At 47.1% G+C, this 22,562-nt stretch overlaps 1 protein-coding gene across 1 annotated transcript in view; it reads left to right on the plus strand.

The window, feature by feature from the left end:
• The first annotated feature begins 205 nt into the window (after window positions 1-205).
• The window catches only part of LOC119167337 (uncharacterized), a 73,750-nt gene continuing 51,393 nt past the window's right edge, over window positions 206-22,562 (plus strand). Inside the window, exons 1-3 of the mRNA XM_037418801.2 lie at window positions 206-332; window positions 19,031-19,170; window positions 19,232-19,323. Coding sequence (XP_037274698.1) covers window positions 219-332; window positions 19,031-19,170; window positions 19,232-19,323 — 346 coding nt within the window. The 5' untranslated portion in view covers window positions 206-218. The remainder of the gene's footprint in view (window positions 333-19,030; window positions 19,171-19,231; window positions 19,324-22,562) is intronic.

Below are 22,562 nucleotides of genomic sequence, written 5' to 3' on the forward strand. Positions count from 1 at the left end.
CACCTACATACATGTCCTTGCAACAACGCAGTATATTGTATTCATAGTCATTTTTGTTTGTAGACTTTTCCACTTGGCCAATACATGGAGTTTCAATTGCCCAGTTGAACACCTGTGTGAACAGTATTAGAAATGAATGGGGTTTTTGTTACTTCTGATATAAAACGAAACAAATTTTGATTTTTCGCGCTTACTACAAGTCACAGGTCTTGTTCGATATGGCCAGAGGAAAAATAATGGTAGCAATGCAAATTATAATGATGATTCTGATTGCATTGTCGATATCTGGACCGGCGCTCAGTTTGTGGAGAGACGTTGTCGATATATCTCTAGTAAGTGCTTGAAATTTTGGTTGTTTTAATCACCCTTAAAACAACAACAAATAATGTATGTCCGTTAACTGAATATAACTGCTACTTTGCTTCTGATTTTACTATGCCTGCAGGAAGTTGGAGGGTTCTGAAGTAAATTACGATTACGCGACCACTCTTATCCAACAAAGTGGCAGTCTGACTTTATTTTCCTATGATATAAATCTCTCAAATCGCTCCACCGATGTGTTGCTATATATATATATATATATATATATATATATATATATATATATATATATATATAGTCAGTGCTGACTATGTACTTCATCTTCATCTGTATGACAAAACCATTGTAGTGATCATCACCGTATGTCACGTGGGCTGGGTCTTATTGGCTCATGCACCTTGATTAAAGATATAACCTGGTTACTGCCGTACCGGACGTGGTCTCATGATATATATATATATATATATATATATATATATATATATATATATATATATATATATATATATATATGGGTGGGATATATATATATATATATATATATCCCACCCACGGCAAGTTATCTTTTCACCCACTTTCTTTTCTTTCTTCACACTTACCTTACAATTTCTTCTAATAACCACCCCTTTACTTTCCTTGGCATTATTGACTTTTAGATTTCATTATTATTGTGTCAAAACACGGAAAAACGAGCTCTTAGGTATCCACTTCCTTTCCTTATATATCGCACTGTCGCACTTTCTTGGCCCTGTATAAGAACACATGACAGCCTATCAGTTCTCAAGTTCACACTTATCGTAGGTCGTCTGGCCTACTGTTAACTCTTTGAAACTTCTTTTCAAAAAAAAAGAAAAGTTGGTGCGAAATCAGATTTCTGACCTTGCGAGCTTAGCCTAGCTCAGTGATCTCCATCAACCACCTTAATATGCACTTTTGCCTCCGTCAATTTTAAAATTTTTGGCTCGAAACGTCGGCAGATTCGAAGTTTCCCTGACTTCACGGAATAGCACTCTAAATTTGACACTTTTGTCAATTGGTGAGTTCCACCTTCCTGTTTTGTGAACTGATCAGCTACCTCCGAGATATATATATGTGCCGCTATGATGACTGGGAGACGCGGCCCGGCTCATACGTCATACTTTTAATATTTTATTACTTCTTCCTTGTTTACTTCTTACGTAACAAGAACTTGCGCAGGATAGCCACTAGAAGCAGACAAAAAGAAATAAGATTTGAGTGAAAGTTAGGTAGTATGAGCCGGGAGCCAGGCCACCTCTCCAACTCATCATAGCGTCTAACACACATACACACACACACACCGCATGCATATATATATATATATATATATATATATATATATATATATATATATATATATATATATATATATATATATATATAAATATATATATATTATTCAGACAGAGACAGAGTGACAATAGAGACAATAGAGATGTTTGAGCCAACCAATTATTTTAACGCATGCACACTCCTTTGTCGGCTACTTCTAAGACGTTACGAAAGACGTTACGCTCTTTCCCCTTCCCTAGAAAAAGCACTATTCAGAAGGCACAAAACAATGCCGCAGTTTGCTAAACAGTGTAGAAGTATAACTAATGGCAATACGGAACGATTGATCTCTAGTTCTCCGGTAAAACCATGTATAAAACCTGTTAGGAACCTTCCATTACGCAGCTCAAACTCATAATGTTGGGATGCCAGAGTGTCTAGTAAAGGACAAAATCTACGACTTAGAACTCAATCAGAAAACATTTGTTACGATAGATGACTTGCTCTTATTGTGGTGTGAGGTAGAATAATTAAGGCAAGCTTTCAGCACTTCTTGCACCATTTGTTCTTACTGTGTAAATAAAGTTGATAAGCTGGAATTCTGTACATAACGAGGCACGGTGCATGGCCAAGAACTTTATGGGTGTTGTAATCATCAATTACCTCTGGCACCAGCGTAGCGTGACAATTGTGTGGCTCGTCTTTTATTCTGCACTTAAGTCTAGTTACTGTGATCTGGTTTGTCTACGCATTCTGATCATTGCAGTAAGGATGATGAAACGACGTGAAGTGTTTGTGTATTTAGTTATGTTTTAGAAACTGGTAAAGAGCTCATTATGCAAATCCTTTTCTTCTGTAAAAAAGGAACTTCCCGGGATTTTCATAAGCGAAATTCCTTTTTAAGCATGAAATGTAAGCGTAACTGTTTTTACTTTTATAAGCGAACACCCATACGTAGTGAGTGACAATATCAGTGACGAAGTTGGTAAACCTTTTTGCTATGTTCTATGTTGTTACGAAAGACGGCGACGCCAACATGGTCCCGAAGGCGCCATTGCTCTGATCTTCACCGACACGGTCACCAGCCGTTTGGTAGCGTAGGTTTCTCAGCTCACAACTGCTTCTGCGCAGAGCTGATAGACGAGCGTATGAGACTACGGTGAGTTAAACATGGTTTATGTACAGCATATATACAGAGGCGTTACAAATTCGGCACTGGGGCTGAAGGCTTAGAGACCCGAAGAGCCGAGCTCTCCTCTCTAACACATAGGTCTACTGCTCGTGACGCGCCACAGGGCTTTTTTTATATGCACCGGGAGGATTCTTTGAGTAACCAAATGTCCAACCAGAAGCGCCGCTGGTCGTGAGGTCAGAATCCTCCAATGGGGTCGCCGCTGGGCTGCGTCATTCTCATCAAATCTGAAGCCGCTGCGCTGCACGAGGCTGCACCCAAGGACGAGTGACGTCGCCACGCAATGCGTCAGACTCGCCAGACAGGAAGGCGGCGGCTCGCTGGCTGAGGTGACTCACTGTGCGTGCGCGGCAGAAAAGCACCGTTGCGTGATTACGCCGTTGAGTTGTTCATCGCGTCAGGCGGGCCCGCGTGCTGGTCTTGACACAGATTGCCTTTTTCAGAGGCATGGACGTTCGCTGTGGACTCGCAGGCATAACAGCACCCCCGCCGCCAGACAATGCGCCGGAAACACGAGCTGCTTTCACGTGGCTCAGATGTCAGGCGCGCCCTTTCGCCAGGTCTCTCCAGGTTCGCCTCCAGGGCCATGGGGAGAATGCAGCTGCAGACTCCGTTCCGGGAACATATCCCATTCTTGAGGACGGACCCCAGCTCCACTGGCTTGTCGCCACAACTTGTCCGCCAGATTCGCTCGTCTCTTCTGACCATCTTTGGTCTCAGCACTTCTTGATGGTTCTGCAACTTGTCAAGAACGGTTCGACAACAGACAACACACGACACAAGCAAGTGCCCTCGGTCACCCGACAGAACACCAGACAATGTATAGCACAACATGCACCTACCTACGTGTCCATCGGAAGTTCGTTCCCTCTACATCAAGTGGCACATGTGGGACACAAGACTTTTAAAAGGACAACTCAATTTTTACACGTATAATAACTTAACGAAGTAGAATATAACATAAAGTTGGCTAGTTGAGATCACTCTGGACGAGAGCGCTCAGCTAAGGCCGGATTGAGGACAAAATTTTACCACGAATCGCCAGCGAGAGACCGAAAGGTGGAGAATGTACTAACACACACGGCTCAATGCATCTGCATTAGTGTTTGGCCTTCCTTTGTTTGTTGTGAACGTCAAAGTTGTGCTGTGGGAGTATCATGCTCCACCTGAGTAACCAGCCACTTTTAGGCGATGATACCTATGCGGTACTAAGGGCTGCTCGTACTTGCGACGTTGCACATCTGTGTAACTACAATATGGAAGTCCAGGTTTCTCAGAAAAAGAAACATTCCTTTTCATGTCCTGCTTCTGGACTTCACTTAACCTAGGCTCTAGGTTCAACTGCTCCAAAACTACTTCCGATCCCCCTTCGATTACATCACTAGTGGTGAAAATTTCTGCTCTCTCTTCCTCTGAAGCATTCAAAAGAAGATTTACGACCACTTGACGTTGAAGGTCAAGTTACTGTGGTAAATTTTGTTTGGCCGCCTTCATAATTTTACTTCATAATTGGTATCAGAAAGCCTTATGGGTGCCTTCCACTTGTCCGCGGATTTCCCCGCTCTTTGACAAGTGTCGCATGAGCGTACAAATTCTTCAATATCTTTCCAGCATTTCGGCCCATAAAATTCGAGGGAAACTCTAGCCTTGGTCTTTTTTATGCCAAGATTCCCTGCCCATGCGTTTTCATGCGCCAGTTTTAATAGTTAGCGACGATACTTTTGTGGCACCAAGAGCTGCTCATACTTGCGACCTTGCGCATTTGTGTAGCTCCGATACAAAAGCCCTGCTTCCTCAAAAAACAAACATTGTTTTGCTTTCTTCCCAAGTTTACGCTTTCCATTAGCGCTTTTATCGAGAGGTCCTGACACTGCTCTCGAATGAGCATTTCTCGATACACCCTCGACAGCTTACTCCAACTTTTCCCTACAGGCGAGAGCGTTGCACCCCTCTCGCTCTGAATCAATTGCGCCATGTCGTCTCCCCCTGCTACGGAAACCGTGCCAGTCGCTTCAGCGATGGGCCGCTCGAGTGACTGCTCGCATAACACACGGAGAATTTCCTCTCTGACGTTCCGTCGACCCACCGCCAAAGTCACTTTATAGTTCACCACATTGAACAAGATCAAGCTCCTGCGAAAGCTTGCGCGCTTGCGATCGCGTGAGGGCCATGTACGCTAAGTTGGAGAAGAACGGTTTAGTCTGCTCTTTGAGAAGCTGCTCGGAGTTGCTAGAGAAAAGATAAGGAAAACTATCGGGAAGCGCGACAGACCCAGCCGCTTCGGTGCGAAGCTTACCGAACGGGCCTTTATTGACAACTATAGCGATTGGTAAGCAAGCACTCTGCTCCTCGGGGACTTGCCTGATCCACGCGCATTCTCCTGTAAAGTCATCCGCAGACACCAATGAAGGATGGACAAAGTCCATGGTTGACCACTGAGTCACGAAGTGCTCGACACGTTTTCCCATTCACAATAATTTTTTGGATATACGGCTCTAACAACCGCATGTTCTTTTCCGATTCTCGGATTGCTGCAAAAGCAAACTTTTGCTTACAGTTTATCGCAATGTGCCCTTCCTTTTTGCAGTTGTAGCAGATTAGCGGCTTTCGTGATTCAAACGCCTGTGTGGTATCAGTGCGTTGTTTAGGAACCTCACTCAATTTATCCACTTTCGTTTGTCCTTCCCCTACAGTGTCCTTCGTAAGAGACAGGTCCTTCTTGAAATTACGGTGCGGAGCGGGTTTCTGTTGATGAGGTTTCGTTGAAAAGCCCTCTTTCCTTTCATCCTTTTCAACGCGCACTGCCCTGCTATGCAACTTTCGGCGAGTATGATACTCCTCAGCTAATTCTGCTGCCTTGTTTAGCTATACTTCACCAAGTTTGTCCTGCAGCCAAAGCTTCACATCCTCCTCAATGCAGCGGTAGAATTGCTCCATTGCAATGCATTCCACCACTTTATCGCAATCGTCATAAACACCTTCATCCTTGATTCATTCAATTAAATCGGCTATAAGACGAAACAAGAAGTCAACGTCTGACTCATTCCCCTTTTTAGCATACCGGAACCTTTGCCTGATAGCCTCGGGTGACAACTTATAACGTCTCAAGAGCACTTCCTTAACCCCGTCATAGCTCTCAAACGCTTTTCTCGACAAGCAAGTTATTGCGTCGGACACTTCGCCGGGAACAAGATCCAACAGGTTCTGCGCCCAAAGAGACCACTCTAAAGTATTTCGCTTAAAGACGTGTTCCAACTTGACGAGATACTTCGCCTTGTCCTCACCTTCTACGAACGATGGCAGTTGCTCGCGAATTCTCTGACCGCTGACCTGAACTGTCGCGGAAGCTACGCTAGGCGCCTGTGAACACTGTAGGATTGCCAATTCTATTCGTTTCAACTCAAGGTGCTCCTGCCTCTCGGCCTCCTCACGGCGTTCTCGCCTTTCAGCTTCTTCACGTTCACGAACTTCTCGCCTTTCAGCTTCTTCTCGTTCGCGAACTTCTCGCGTTTCAGCTTCTTCACGTTCGTGAAATTGTCGCCTTTCAGCCTCCTCGCGGCGTGCTTTGATATCCTCCCAGGCCTCATTGACTTCCTCAGCCGACACACCTTCATCCCTCATGATCTCAAGGATCGCTTGCTTTCGTTTCACATGGCCAAAAGTAATGCTGGGTTCCTCACAAATTTCGATGAGTTCCTTCACTATAAGGTTCTCCATTCTTCACACTAGCCTCTTGCTGTTTGCCCCTGTTGAAAATTTACTTGCCGTACCCACTATAAGTCAACTAGCAAGACGCGCAAACAATGTGTAACACTCCCGTGTTTACACCCTCCGCATTAACTTTGGTTTCAAAGCGCTTCGACTTGGCTTCAAACTATCAAAGCTCACTCTAATGCTTCACACAGCCCTTCTCTAAACTACTATAACCTCAGCTAGAGTAGTCTGGTTAACTGAGGGGAAAACATCAGGCACTCACCGCATCGATGTCGCTGATGCCGGCCGATGCCACAGCTGCCAACCACTGTTACGAAGCGCGCCTTCAACGACGGTACGAAGGGCGCCACGATTCCCACCGCTGCCACCACTGTTACAAAAGACGGCTACGCCAACAAGGTCCCGAAGGCGCCACTGCTCTGATCTGCGCCGACACGGTCACCAGCCGTTTGGTAGCGTAGGTTTCTCAGCTCGCTACTGCTTCTGCGCAGAACTGATAGACGAGCGTACGAGACGATGGTGAGTAAACGGGGTTTATGTACAGCATATATACAGAGGCGTTAAAAATTCGGCACTGGGGCTGACAGCTTAGAGACCCGAAAGCCGAGCTCTCCTCTCTAACACATAGGTCTACTGCTCGCGATACGCCGCAGGTCTCTTTTATATGCACCGGGAGGATTCTTTGAGTAACCAGATGTCCAACCAGCAGCGCCACTGGTCGTGAGGTCAGAATCCTCCAATGGGGTCGGCACTGGGCCGCGATATTCTCATCAAATCTGGAGCCGCTGCGCTGCACGTGGCTGCACCCAAGGACGAGTGACGTCGCCACGCACTGCGTCAGACTCGCCAGACAGGAAGGCGCCGGTTGTTTACACGACCGGCTTGCTTGCTGAGGTGACTCACTGTGCGTGCGCGGCAGAAAGGCACCATCGCGTGATGACGCCGTTGAGTTGTTCATCGCGTCAGGCGGGCTCACATGCTGGCCTTGACACAGATTGCCTTTTTCAGAGGCATGTACGTTCGCTGTAGACTCGCAGGCATAACAATGTAGAAACTCCTCTAGTGGTATCCATTCAAAAAAGATCAAAAGGCTCTTCTGCAGGAAACAGTTATTCAAGTGTCTTATGCTTTGTTTTTATGCTCTTGCGTCTCTGGCGTGTATTTCAATGTCGAAAATAGGTGGCAACATTGGTTACCATATTCGGCCAAGAATATTGCGAATACAAGAGTGGCAGTGTCTTCTTCACTCTTGCATGGCCAGAAGAATTATCTGTGTTTTTGAAGAAGGTTGGACGTAGTTCATGAGGCACATAGATCTTCTGTAGTGTTTTTGCTTTGACGATGACTGCATTGTTCATTTAATGAATACGCGCACTTTGGGCGCTCTTTGGGGCATCGTTGGAGTTCGTCACGAGGCAGAAATTTAAATACTGGAGCAATGGAGAGTGTGTCTGCTTCGACGATGCGTACGTACTTTTGATGTTTGATGTTTATTTCATAAACCAATAGTTTCAATGACCACTGGAGGAGATGACCTTAAGATTCTCATTTTTCAGTCACTGCAGGGTGGTTGCTTACTGCAGTGAACCGTTTTCTATGAAGGTAGCAATGCTATTTATCAATGACAACTATAATGGCAAGGTATTCTGTTTCTGTAACAACGCAATAGACCTCGTGCAAAATTAGTTTTGCGAGAATAGTGGGGAACAGGGTGTTTATTGTCTTTATCGTCAGGCTGCTTCAGCACTGCACCAATGCCTCAGCCTGACGCGCCACACTACACAGTACATGGGCTAGATGGTTCGTACAATGAATCACTGTGGCTTCAATTATCCGCCCCTTATTTTCCCGGGAAGCCTACCCCAATGCTTTTATCCAAGATCACTTGCTTCCTTTGTGGAGCAGTTTCATGAGGGGAAAAGTGGTATTGATGAAATGAGAGATGTACTGACGGTAAGTGTTTACTGGACCCGGCAAACGCTCCAGATATTTCTTTTGTCTGGGCGTCAGAAACTTGAGTATTCTTACTAAGCTACCTTGTTTAGGTGTCCCTATTGCTTGTGAAATTTCGTGGTCCAAGTATTCAATGTTGGATTTGGGAAGTGGTCACATTTTCTTATTATTTTTACGTTCTCCTTTTTAGAAACTTTCAAAAGGGCCTCGAGGTGTCGTATTTGATTGTCAAATGTCTCTGAGTATATGATGGTGTCACCAACGTTACACCAGTGAGCTGATGTTTAGGTATACATGTCGTCCCACCACCGGCCAAACACCGGCACAGGAAGGGGCCGGTCGCCTAGCCCATATTTGGAAAACTAAAGGGAGCAACCAATAGATGTGCGGTTGCTGTACGATGAACTACCAACGATCCTCCGTCGCTGACGATGACGCCGAGACGAAACCTCAAGAACCAGCTGCAACGTCAACGTAGTGCCGGCGTGGAAACTTCGTGACCAGAAGAATACTTGATGACGCATCGTCCAAGCAGAGGTACCCACTGAGGCAGCTGAGATCCAACACAATGACCTAACTGCATCGCGACGCAATGAACTGGCGACATAAACGTCCTCATCGATGGCCACAGCGTGACAGCTGTCAACAACTCCTGATCTAGCTATTCCGTCATCAGTGGAACATTTGCCGCAAAGTTAAAGAAATTTCGGCTTCTTGAGAGGGCCCTGAAATCCGTACAGCTGGAGGCCACCTATTTATGCCGACAGAAGTATACACAGCCAGAGTTGCCAATAACCGTCAGATTTATCTTGAAAGCTTCAGCATACTGCAGCATTGCTCGACAGATGCCATACCCGAGAGATGTCTTCATTAGGCCACCATCGACCTGAGAAAAAAGTCGATAACATTATCCTCAGAAAAGCAGTGCCGCCGCACATGCTGTGAAGAAGGCAAGCCTTCACTAAAATGGTAGACCAAGTTTATTCTTTCAGGCTCCCGCGTTAGTATTTCTGGCGCCATCAACAGACATGCAAGGTTTCAATGAAAGCGACCATTAACTGTTGAAGGTAATGGTCGCTTTCACGAGCCAAGACGGCCGAAACGAGCCAAGAGGGCCGAAGAGCCAAGAGGGCCGAATTCAGTGTAAAAGCACGGAAGGCACGTTTAAACACTTCCAACATTGGATTTCAATCTCAAAAAGACGAGCCCATTTTTATCAATGACCACCTCATTCCAGAAGAAAAAACGACTGTTCGCGCAGGCTCTGACCCTAAAGAAAGAAAAAAACTGGAAATACCTCTGGACAGACAACGGTATTATCAAGGCTAGGAAAACCGACAACAGTAAAGTGCACCGCATCGCTGACACGGATGACCTTACAATCATATCGTAGGCCTGCCGACTGATTAAGGAACACTTTTGGTTTCATTATGGCTTCTAATATGCTCTCTTGCGGGGAAGCAAAACATCTTTTTGAGCAAACACCCGCGTTCTCGCTCGTGCATTTTAACACTCGTAGCCTTCGAGGGCATTATGACGACCTTGTAGCCTTCCTTTCCATTGTCGAACACTCATTTTTTGTAATCTGCCTATCAGAAACGTGGCTGTCGGCAGACGAAGGGCATCTGTATGCTTTGCGAGGATATGAATCCGAATATTGTCACCGTGTTACAAATCGTGGTGGCGGATCTGCAGTCCTAATAGCTTCATCAATACCATACAAACGCCGTCAGAATCTGTTTTTTGACAACATTAAGTGTGAGTCTGTTTGGCTTGAAGTAGAATCTTCTGCTCTGCCATTTAACAATCGTCATACAGTCATTGCATCCATCGACCGTTTTCCCTCATCCTCGAATTCCAAGTTTTGCGTGCAGCTTGAAAGAATCCTTGCTATTCTAACCCTGGAAAACCAAAACATTATTATTTGCGGTGACGTAAACATAAATATCCTTGATACTAACACTCCAGTTTGCTTGGAATATGTTCGCTGTTTTCTTAGTTTTGGCCTACAATCTCTGATTCACTCCCCGACTAGATGTGATATTAATGGGTCTAACACTTTAATCGACCATGTACTGTCTAATATCTTTGCTGATTCGAAGTCCGGGGTTATTGACTATTTATTCACCGACCACTATCCTGTATTTTTCTGTCTTGATGCTTGCATTCCCATAAAAAAAAGCATAATACCAAGACAGTATTCAACTCAGCGGAATTTGTTGAGACAGTGCGTAATGCTGACTGGGACTTTGTTTCACAAGATGAATGTGGCGAGGAAGCGTTTAATGAATTTTCGGCAAAAATAAGCGCATTCATTGCAAAATGCACAGCCACAAGTACCGTCGTACATTGGTTTCGCACGCCTAGAAACCCATGGATAACTCCTGGTCTCTTGCATTTCATATCTAAAAAGGAAAACATGCGAAAAAAATTAAAATCTCAGCCTTCAAACAGCTCTCTAAAAACGCGCTTAAAAAGATATTCAAATCAACTTTTAATGCTGCTCAAGAGGGCCAAACGCGAGTATTATGAAAAACAAATAGATAAGAACGGTAATGATACTAGGAAAAACTGGCAGCTAATAAAAAAATTCTTGAACAGCAGCGAGACCACATGCTTATCAAAAATAACGGTTGATGGACGTTCTCTTACCGAACCACTCGATATCGCTAATGCTTTCAGTGATACTTTTGCATCAATTTCCCCCGATTCACTAGTCGACCTTCATTTTCCCATTCTATCTCGTTCACCTCTGTCTTTTTACTTACGTCCTACATCTGCAGAAGTCTTTCAAATCATGTCATCTTTTAAAACCAAAGGGCCAGGCTTGGATTCCATTCACCCGTCTAAGATAAAGCTCGTGGCACGTGAACTGTCTCCTATTTTAGCTGAAATAATTAACAAATTGTTCAAAGCAGGTGCATTTCCTGATGCTTTAATGGTAGGAAAGATAACACCTGTTTTTAAAAAGGGCGATCGTTTGTCAACTAATAATTACCGTCCGATTTGTGTACTTCCTTTCTTTAGCAAAGTAATCGAAAAGCTTTTTACTTGCGTTTGATGTGCTATCTGCTTAAATTGAACCTACTCTCTCCCCACCAATTTGGTTTTCGACCTGACTACTCGACAGAGCTTGCCTTGCTCAGCTTTACTGACCGAATTAAACAAGCCATAGACGATGGATTACTTACTGGGGCAGTTTTTATTGACCTCACGAAGGCTTTCGACACAATTAACCACCGGATCCTTCTGTGTAAACTTGAATCTTTCGGAATTGTGGGTCCCGCTTTGCAGTTCATTCGCAATTACTTTGTAGGCTTATGCCACAGGAGCGAAAGAAAGACACGCCTGAACGATAACCGATGCCAGCCAGGAACGCGAGCCGTGGCTTCACGTGCCACGGCCTAGCGCCTTCTTTATTTTCTTCTCTCGCCATCGCGCGCTCTCCGGTTTGCGCGCCGCCCGAACGAGGGCGCTACAGGGCCCCCCGTGTAGACTGGAAGTCGGAATGTGACATGCCGTTTGTGGTGTTCCAACGGAAGATCAGTCGTAGATGAGAGGCTTTCTAGGGCTGTCTCCAGGTACGCCGGCTTGAGTCGGTCCAAGCTGACTGTCTCTTCACGACCGTTCTGAAGTAGAGTGGCAGTTTTGGGGGTACGGTGAAGGACGCGGAATGGTCCGTCGTAGGCTGGTGTCAAAGGTGGTCTGACCGCGTCGTGGCGCACGAAAACATGTGTTGCAGTGGCCAGATCAGGGTGGACGAATATGGTCTTGTGTTCGGAAGGTCTGGGTGGAGTGGGCCGGAGGTCTTGAACGCAGTCGAGGAGGCGTTGTAGGAATTGCTGTGGCTGGTCTGGTAGCTTCGTTGACGTGAAGAAGTCTCCCGGAAGCCGTAGAGAAGTGCCATACACCAGCTCTACTGTTGAGCACTGCAGGTCTGCCCGGATGACAGCTCGTAAACCTAAGAGCACCAGTGGCAAGGCATCAACCCAGGTGGCTCTATTGAGGCGGGTAGTCAAGGCAGTCTTCAGTTGTCGGCGAAGGCGTTCCACCATGCCGTTGGCGCAGGGATGATAAGCCGTGGTACGGCAATGTCTGGCTCGGAGGATGCGATTAAGGCAAGTAAACAGCGAGGACTCAAACTGACGTCCACGGTCTGTTGTCACGGTGCCAGGACAGCCAAAACGGGATACCCACGTAGAAATGAAAACGCGGGCAACTGTTTCGGCTGTGATATCTTGAATTGGAACAGCCTCTGGCCAGCGTGTGAAGCGATCGACCATGGTCAATATATAACGGTACCCCTGAGACACTGGTAGAGGGCCCACAATGTCTAGATGAACATGGTCGAAACGACGGCCGGGTAGAAGGAAAGGTTGGGGCGGCGTCTTAGTATGACGGGAGACCTTTGTCATCTGGCAGGGCAGGCACATGCGTGTCCAAGCGCGCACATCACCGTTGATTCCGGGCCAGACATAGCGCTGGTCGAGAAGACGCTGAGTAGCCCGAATGCCAGGGTGACAGATGTCGTGTAAGGAGTGGAAAACGGTGCGTCGTAATGAAGCGGGAACGAAAGGGCGGGGAAGGTCAGCTGAGACATCGCACCACAAGCGCTCAGATGATAATGGATGAGGCACCAGGCGTAGTCGGAGAGAACGGGGGTTCTCCCGAAAAGCGGCAAGCTCTCTATCATCCCGCTGTGCCGAGGAGAATGAGGCCCAGTCGATGATTGGCGGTGGAGAGTCAACCGCGGCTATACGAGAAAGGGCATCTGCGGCGGTGTTGTCAGCTCCTTTCACGTGGCGGATGTCAGTCGTGAACTCCGATATATAAGCCAGATGGCGGAGTTCACGGGGCACGTACTTGGATGAGTTAGTGCGGAAAACATACGCCAGTGGCTTATGGTCAGTCAGCACGTAAAACGAGCATCCTTCCAGGAAATGCCGAAAGTGCTGTATTGCAGCGTAGATGGCTAGTAGTTCCCGGCCAAAGACGCTGTAGCGGGTCTCAGCAGGAAGTAGCTTCCGAGAGTAAAACGACAAGGGTCTCCACTCGGAGTTAATGCACTGCTGTAAGACGGCTCCGACGGCCACGCTGGATGCGTCCACCATCAACCGAGTAGGGGCGTCGCTGCGTGGATGAATAAGAAGCTCGGCGTTAGCGACCGCTTGCTTAGCAGCAGCAAAGGCGGCCTGGGCCTCTGACGACCAAGGAATGGCGGAGGACGGGCCGGCGGTCGACCGAAGGAGGTCGGTGAGCGGTCGTAGTAGTTCGGCACAGTGTGGTATGAAGCGCCTGGAAAAATTCACAAGCCCCAGGAATTGGCGTAATTGGCGCAGTGTTGTAGGCTGAGGATAATCCTGAATTGCTTTAACGTGGGACCGGAGAGGGCGTATTCCTTTGGATGGTATGTGATGGCCCAAGAACTCGAGCTCAGATGCGCCGAAAGTACACTTAGAGGCGTTCACAACGAGGCCGTACTGCTGAAGACGTTGGAACAGAGCGCGTAGATGGTGCTCATGATCTTCAGGTGTGCGGCTGGCGATGAGGACATCGTCAAGGTACGCAAACACAGTAGGAAGACCCCGTGTGACCTCAGAAATGAACCGCTGGAAAGTTTGAGCCGAATTGCGGAGTCCAAAAGGCATCCGCACGTATTCAAACAACCCAAAGGGCGTCGTGATGGCGGTCTTAGGTATGTCGGCGGGCTCGACAGGAATCTGGTGGTACGCCTTAACAAGGTCCACTTTGCTGAAAATTGTGCAGCTGTCGAGGCGCGATGTAAAATCCTGGATGTGAGGTAGAGGATAGCTGTCGTGGACAGTCTTGGCGTTCAACGCTCGATAGTCCCCACAAGGACGCCAGTCACCAGGATCACGCTTTGGCACCAAATGCAGCGGGGAAGCCCAAGCGCTTGAGGACGGGCGGATAATGCCGAGCTGCAGCATGTGGTCAAACTCCCGTTTAGCAATAGCTAGGTGGTCTCCGCACAGGCGGCGTGGTCGAGCGGCTGCCGGTGGACCCCGGGTGACGATGTGGTGTGTCACCGTATGTTTAGGTGGCTGAGTAAGGTTGCACGGTTTAGTTAACTCCGGAAAACTCGCCAAGATTTTTTCTAACGGTGAGGAAGGTATCAGCATGCGGATGGCCATTGGAGCGATGTCGGACAGGACTCCCGAGATGGAGAGACGAGTCTTACCATCTATGAGGCGGCGCCGCCGCACGCTGACGTCCAAATCGAAGTATGAGAGGAAGTCCGAGCCGATGAGCGGTTGAACCACGTCTGCGATGACGAAAACCCACCGGAAAATGAAGCGAAGGCCAGTATCTGCGGCTGGGCGAACGTCGGTATCTGCACCAGGGATTGGTGCTGGTCTGTCTGGAACGCACCCAGTGTGGGCTGGGCCAGCATGGTCTGCGTGGGCAGCATGGCCTGCAGCTGTTGCAGCGTCAGTGGCTGTCCCGGGACTATGGCAAACGAGGGGGGCGACATCATGCGTGGCAGTGCCAGAAAGATGTTGGGCCTTGGCCCCAGGTTCTGTGGAATGACAAGCGTCGGGGTGCCAGGCGGTCCTGGATGTTCCCCATGGGGCCTGGGCCCCGTCTGAGGTCCCAGGGTCAGGCCCGTGGCATGGGGTGGCCGCAGGGCTAGCTGGACCCCCTGTATCTGTCCCAGAGAGCTCTGGGTCTGCCCCAGTGTGCCTTGTATCAGAATCGGGCTGTGGCCCAGGCCCGGAATGTACTGGTTCAGCAGGAAAGTGCCGTGCGCAGGTCCAGCCGGAAACATGCCCGGCTGCGCTGCCGCGGTGTTCCCGATGAGCAGCGGACTCCCCGTGTTGAGCCCCATCGCGGCTCCGCGCTGCACCGTGGTCGCAGGCTGCGGCGCCAGTACAGGCGCGGGCCGCGGTGTGGCCTTGTGCTGGGCCGCCCGGGGAGACTGGGACCAGGTGGTCGCCGCTGCCGAAGGCGTCGTCATGTTCGCGCTGCCGCTCGACAGCTTGGGCAGGATCTGTGGCTGTTTCGGCTGGATGAGCCGGGGGGCACCAGAGGTGCGAGGACTGGGGCTGGCCGAAACCACCTGTGCGACGCCGGGTCTCGACGCAGGTGCCTGCTGCGGCGCCACGGGCAGAGGGGCGACGGTGGCAGTTGCTTTGGTGGTTGCCGGTGTCGACGCCGACGATGAGGGCAGGCTCTGGCTTCGCGAAGACGCGGCGCTGGGGCCCGTCGTAGACCATGAAACAGAGACAGGGACAGGGGCGGGGAGCGGGGACGCCGAGGGTGGTCGGCTGCTGGCCGGGGAGGTGGGAGTGGAATGTGGCGAGGCACCCGGCAGGCCATTGCTGGCACCAGTGGCAGGTGGCGGAGCGGCCGGGGGCACCGTCGAGGAGCTGACCAGCAGCTGCGGCGAGGAGGAGGCCGAGACGTCTGAGCTGGTGGTCGCGGAAATGGCGAGGGCCACGGTGTCACGTGCCGTCGCTTGCTCTGCGTGCGCTTGCGTGCGTACCTTGCTCTGCGACGCCGGGGAAACCTGCCTGGTGCAGGTAAACGGAAGCGGACGGTATGTGTTGCCGCTGCGGGCGAGCACCGCAGTGCAGAGGGCATCGTAAGGCTGCGGGCTGGTGCTTGAAGTGGCAGCGAGATGGCGCAACTCTACCGGGAGGGCGTCGAGAAGAATGGCGTGCATCTGCAGCTGGTCCGTGACGCCATTGATCGCCAGAACGGCATCGAGCTGCATGAACCATACCTCGGGGTAGGTCGATTGGAACGGTGGCACTGGCGGGCAGAGTTGCGGGAACATGGCCGCGGGCCGCTCGGCGAAGGGCGTGTTCTCCGGGTCACCAATGTAGCGGCGAGAGAAGAGGAGACGTGAGAAGACGTCGAAGGCGGCCGACGGGGCCGTGCCGATCTCGCCACTTCATTGCAGGCCTGAAGCGGAGCCACGTCGGCTACCAGCGTCCGCCACGCCAGGCGTGTCAGCTCGTTCTCCCCCTCGCGCAGCTCGAGCTCGCGCCAGCTGCGCGAGAGACGCGGCGCGGTGATGGAAAAAATGATGATGTTGATGATGGCACTACAACTTAACAAATCGCTCACAGGTAGATTATGTCAATAACATTGCGTCATCTGCTAAGCCAGTTACCATGGGCGTCCCTCAAGGTTCATTCTTAGGCCCTCTTCTATTCCTACTTTTTATTAACGACCTACCTAGTTCCCTTAACCATACTAACTGTCTTCTTTACGCCGATGACACTACTATTTTTACATCCCACAAAACAACTGCTGAACTTGAAAGTAGCTTAAACTCCGATCTCTGTAAAATTTATCAATGATGTGTTAACAATGATCTTTATATGAATCACTCTAAAACTACATTTGTGGTGTTTTCAGCCGCACAGAACACATTTCCCTCACCAGTTTCCGTATCTCTTAACAACCATATTATTTCTGTATCGGATCATGTGAAGTTCTTAGGCGTAATACTAGACAAGCATTTGAAATATAACTATCATGTACTCTCAATATTAAAAAAAGCTTCTTTTGGCATTCATGTTCTCATTAAAGCCCACCCTTATTTTCAGTCACGCATTATTTTATCATTATACTGTGCATATATTCGTAGCCATCTTTCCTATTGCATTTCATCCTGGGATAATACATATACCAGTCACCTGGAGCCCCTTCTACATCTTCAGAAACGGGCACTACGTCTGATCGATTTCGCTCCATTTTATTCGCCTTCTACGCCACTCTTTATTTATTTTTCCGTGCTTCCAATTATTCTTTTATTCACTCTAAAGTTAGCTATATTGATGTACCGCCTCATTTATCATGGTCTATGTGTTTCAGGGCTATCCACACAACATCTTGTCAATACTAATAACACCAGGTTTTCAGCCTGTCACAATTTCCTTCTCCCTAAAGTGCGTAGCAATAATGAAAAACTAACTCTTAAATTTACAGGTGTATCCGTATAGAACAACATACCACTTGAAATAAAGTTATGTCCCACATTTTATTCGTTTCGCAATATGTTTAAAGAGTACCTAATCACAAAACGTGTTTTCTAAACTCTTCCGTCGTGCCTTACTCCTAATTTTAGTATTTCTTTTACTCACTATACCACTTGCTGTTACACAGAAATTTTCTTGCCTTGTTGTTATGAAATTTTAACCATTCTTTGTTTAATTCGTACACAGTGTTTTTCACTGCTTGCTGCATTGTTATTGCACTTGACTTATTCTCTAACGGAGGTCTCCCCGACAGTTTTCTAACTTCGGGACCTCCTCTGTACTGTAGAATTTTAGTCATGTAAATGTATGCATTCCTGAAATAAAGTTTGATTGATTTGATTTGATTTGATTTGAAGAACTGCGTTGCGTCGCAAAAGGAATAGCTGTGCTGCGACGAGGGAACGCCAAAGTGATGCTCACTAACTTCAGCAACGAGTACAAGCACGTGAGCAAAGCCATGACATTTGCCTACATCGAAGAGATATTAGAAACCACCAACGCTTTCGCTCTTACCATTTCTGCGAAATCTACACAGACTACTCAAGCCCTTCAACCAGCTTTCAATGCTAATCCAAGTCTTTAGACGCATAAACAAGAACAGCTCAGTAACCTGCTCATCAAGTACAAGAAGTGCTTTTAGTCGTCAGGGTTGCAGCTCCCTTACCGGCGACGGGTGGCGAAAAGTGCTCAGAAACTCTCCCATTGCATTCGCGACGGGTGAGAAGGCCGTAAGGAAAGCCGGAAGCGCGCGCGTGCAGTCTAGCCCGGCCGTGATTTAGGGGAGTCTATGCGCGGTCGTACTGAAGGAGCGACTCACGCGCACACTCTTACGGCTTGCGCACCCAAAGAGGGAACAATAGGGCAGATGCTTCGCAGCTCGTTGTAGCAATCACCTAGTGGGGTGCTTCAACGAATCTCTTATACCACATGTTAAAGCCCATGCATAAAAAAAGTAACAACAACTCTTTATTCTCGTTATTATCTCTTTGTTGTTCTCAAATGCGTTGCTTTTATGTATATGTTTTTAAATATGTATTTGAATGTTATCTCCCCCCTATACTGATTGCCCAACACGAGCATTGTAGGTATTCAAATACGTATATAAATTCTATTCATTCCCGCTTGATATCCACTTTGTTTGGACAATCTTGTAGCGACGTAAAATTTTGTCCATTCTTGAATATACTTCTCACATTTTCGAGGAGGTTATTCACACAATGACTACGAGCACTACAGCGTTCTTCTCATTTTTTTGTGGTTGCTAGCAGGTGGGGGCTAGTCTTTCAAACTCGTCAAGTTTGTCCATTGGAATATGGTCGTTTCTGTCCTCGCTGCTTTGACCGACTCGTCTACGCGCAATATGTGGTGAAATGCAAAAAGCGCATTGCTCGTGTTCCTTCTTGCGTCAACTGCGAAAAAGTGGTTCAGTGCTTACAACTGAGCACTTTAAAACGCCTTTCTAAAGAAGCATAAACATGGCGTCTTGACGTCCAAGGTCTTCAAGACGTAGAGTTCTGAGTTATGGTTTAAGGTGGTTTTCTTTCTTTTTCAGTTTTATAGCAATAGATCAGTGATATGCACATTAAAAACGACAATGGACGTAACTGCTCGTTATTCTAAAATTGACTACGTAAACAATACAACTCCTGATTATACAGATTTCCGGAGGTACTATGGCGAAGACCACGACCCGTAAGTTTGAGCAATGGCTTTATTTAGATATATGGGGCTAAGTTCAATGATTCTCACGCAGGCCATACGAAGACCTACTAGGAACCTTTATGAACATGGACAAGACTAGGAAAGATCCACCATATAACGGAATGCTCGTGACCTTGCAGCAAGGTAATTGAATTAGGAAGTCAGAGAAAAAACCTTCTTTTAAATTGGTCCAATTACGCAATTTCATGCAATTTTCACAACTACATGCTAATCGACAGTGTATTTACTCACGCTTGTTTATCATACTTTTCGCCCACTTTGGAGATCTGTATGACAAGTGGTTACAGAATTTTGAAGCTAGATAAAATATGTTTAATACGATTATTGCTGTCATGTAGCGTCGTTAACGACATTGCTACTACCAATATAAAAAAGGAACCTGTGTGCGAGGCAAAATTCAAATAATTATGAAACAGCTTGAGCCTCAACATTCCGACAATGAAAATATATGAATGAGTTTTTACTGAATCGAGCTCATTGCAGAAGTATCGACGCATCTTTGATCGATTACTGACCTTTGTGCACTATGGTTGGGATTTCATCGTCGTATTGGACCAGCAAAAGTGATATTGGACAACGTATTTTGCATTCTCTGATCAAATTTTCTTGTATGTTCCGCCTAAAATTTAGAACCTTGTGGTATGAAAAGTGATTTTGCAGATGAAATACATACAAAGAAAGAAACAAACTGACATCAGAATCGTCTCAGTCAGACACTCACTCACCGAATATTTGATAATGTACTCCTTCCCAACAGCAGCAAGCGCACATGTTCATGTGTAAAAGATAATCAAAACCATGTTAACAACACAAATCTGCGTACACACTTTTCTCAGCATATGTGGGCTCTGAGATATCGAGGTTAAATTATTGTGACTCACAGCACTGCACATGCAAGATAGACACGACTTTTACAAATGCCCTTGCCTGTGGAATGTGCACGCGCTGCTCACTGTGTAAATGGGTCTAAGAAACAGAAAACGTGACAGCAATTATGTTTTTTACTACTGACTGGCGATGTCTAAGACGACAGTCTCAGATAAGAGATGAAGACTTCACACATCAATATTCGGTGGTATAACTATTTTCACGTTGAAATGAAACCTTTTATCCGGGTATAATACATGATGAACCACCCAGAACCACGCGAAATTTCTGCAGACATTAAGCAGTAAACAGTTTCCCCTCAAGGACGAAGGAAGAGCATATCACCACAAGGAATTACCATGTTGTATGAAGAAAGGCTTGCAGCTAACTTATTTGAATCAACTCTTGCACATATATGCAAAAACGCTGGTTTAAGCAAATAGGGTCATTCCCAGGAGTGAAGGTACTTAGGTGCCGTGCCTCATCCTAAATTAAGAAAACGGTGAGAGCACAGCACATATATGAACCGTATACTGATGTCTTTCGCCATCACGCGCTTAGAAGCAAAGTTCGCAAAGAGCTGCTCGAATGACGCTATCAACGACGTTCATGTTCCTTTGTCTGACAAAAGACAAGCTGGGCGTTTCCTTTTAAGTCCTTTACCGAACACGGCCACTGCAGCATACAGTGACCTTCATACTTTCTCAAACTTGAACCCAAACTGCCGCCATGTGCGCTTTCTCGTTGTAGCCGTTTCTGTCTAGTCTCCATCGGTTTGTTTTGTTTTACTTTTTCAGGAAGAAAAAATTTTAGTTGTCTTCGTGTCCAGGAGTGTTGAAGTGCATCTTCGTCGTCTACTGCTGCTGCTGACTGCCACTGTCGTGGCCAGGGGCATAGCTAGGGCGTGGCACATCAGGCATGCGCACGCCTTGAAATTTCTTTCAGCGTAGCGTTGGAAGCAAAAAAATGGTCGTTTCAAAATGATTCCTCTCCCAAAATTAAGGTGGTGCTTCCCTCCCCCTGAAAAAAAATTCTAGCTGCATGACTGGTAATGGCGATCAAATTTGTTGCGTGGAAAAGAGAAGCCGTCTTGTCTCCCTCATGACCGCCTGAGCACTCCCAGAGCAGCGAGAGCGAGCGAACGGCATGCGTTGACTATGGAAATGCTCTCTCGTCAACGTGAGCACATGAGCCAATGCGCCGTAGCCCAATTTAGCGGCCACCTCGTACTTATAGGCCTTACAACTTGACCTGTAATGTAGTGCCATAGATAGGTTTCTTTTGTTCCTAGCGAAAAATTTGCCACTTGCGTGTCAACTAAAGGTGTTCTACGTCCTGCGACCTTCCCCAGTTCTAAAAGTTAGAGATACTAAAATCCACTTCCTCAATCCTTCGATCCTCCCCAGTTTTTTTTGCTGGAGCTGGATTGACGCGGTAGGCAGATTCAGCGCAGCGGCTGTGCAGACCGTCTCAAACAGGGGGCGTGGCTGACAGTAGACAGTGTGCGATAAGCCAGGAGTGGAGGGTTTTATTCCGCAGCACTTTATGAGGTTAAGTAATATTTAGTTTTTTCTCAGCGGTCTTTATTCGTTGCCATCATATACCGCTTATATATATATATATATATATATATATATATATATATATATATATATATATATATATATATATATATATATATATATATAGTCACCAGAAGAAGCGAACGAGCAAACGAAAAACGATGCTTTATTGCCAACGTTATGGCCGGGGACCGGCCTTCGTCAGGGCATACGTCTTCCCTGACGAAGGCCAGTCCCCGGCCGTAACGTTGGCAATAAAGCATCGTTTTTCGTTTGCTTGTTCGCTTCTTCTGGTGACTTATAACTCGACCCGAATCGAGGAAGACTTTCAAGAAATATATATATATATATATATATATATATATATATATATATATATATATTTAATAAGGGAAAGAAGTGTATACCTAAGGGCTCGTTTTTCCGTGTTTTAACACAATAATAATGAGATCTAACAGACAGTAATGCCAAGGAATGTACAGGGGAAGTTATTAAAACCAATAGAATGTAAATAAGAGCAAAAAAAAGTGGATGAAAAAATTACCAACTGTGAGCAGGAATCGAATCTACGAAGGTCGTAGGTTCGAAGCGAGATCGCTTGTCGTCAGGCGTCCTACATGCGTTTGGATCTCGTTTACGTGGATCTCGTTTACGTGCTGACAGGTGGTCAAGGTATGTGGACAGACTTCGGTTTGTTTCACAGAACAGATCGTCTGAGGGCCCGCATTTGCCGTTTTTGGCGACGCTCTGTATGAGGAATTAGGTGGGCGGAGGATCGTTTGGCGTCAGGATCCTCAAAGGTGCTGGTGACGTCGCTTCGATTTCTTGTCGAACGACTCTCGTAATGTCAGCACAGGGTGGATATGGCTAGCTCTCGAAACGGAGGTCCTCAGAAGTTGACGTTGCAGCGGTGTTAAGAAGACGAGTGAAGCG

The sequence above is a fragment of the Rhipicephalus microplus genome, unplaced genomic scaffold (genome assembly GCF_043290135.1).
Source record: "Rhipicephalus microplus isolate Deutch F79 unplaced genomic scaffold, USDA_Rmic scaffold_42, whole genome shotgun sequence".
Taxonomy (NCBI): domain Eukaryota; kingdom Metazoa; phylum Arthropoda; class Arachnida; order Ixodida; family Ixodidae; genus Rhipicephalus; species Rhipicephalus microplus.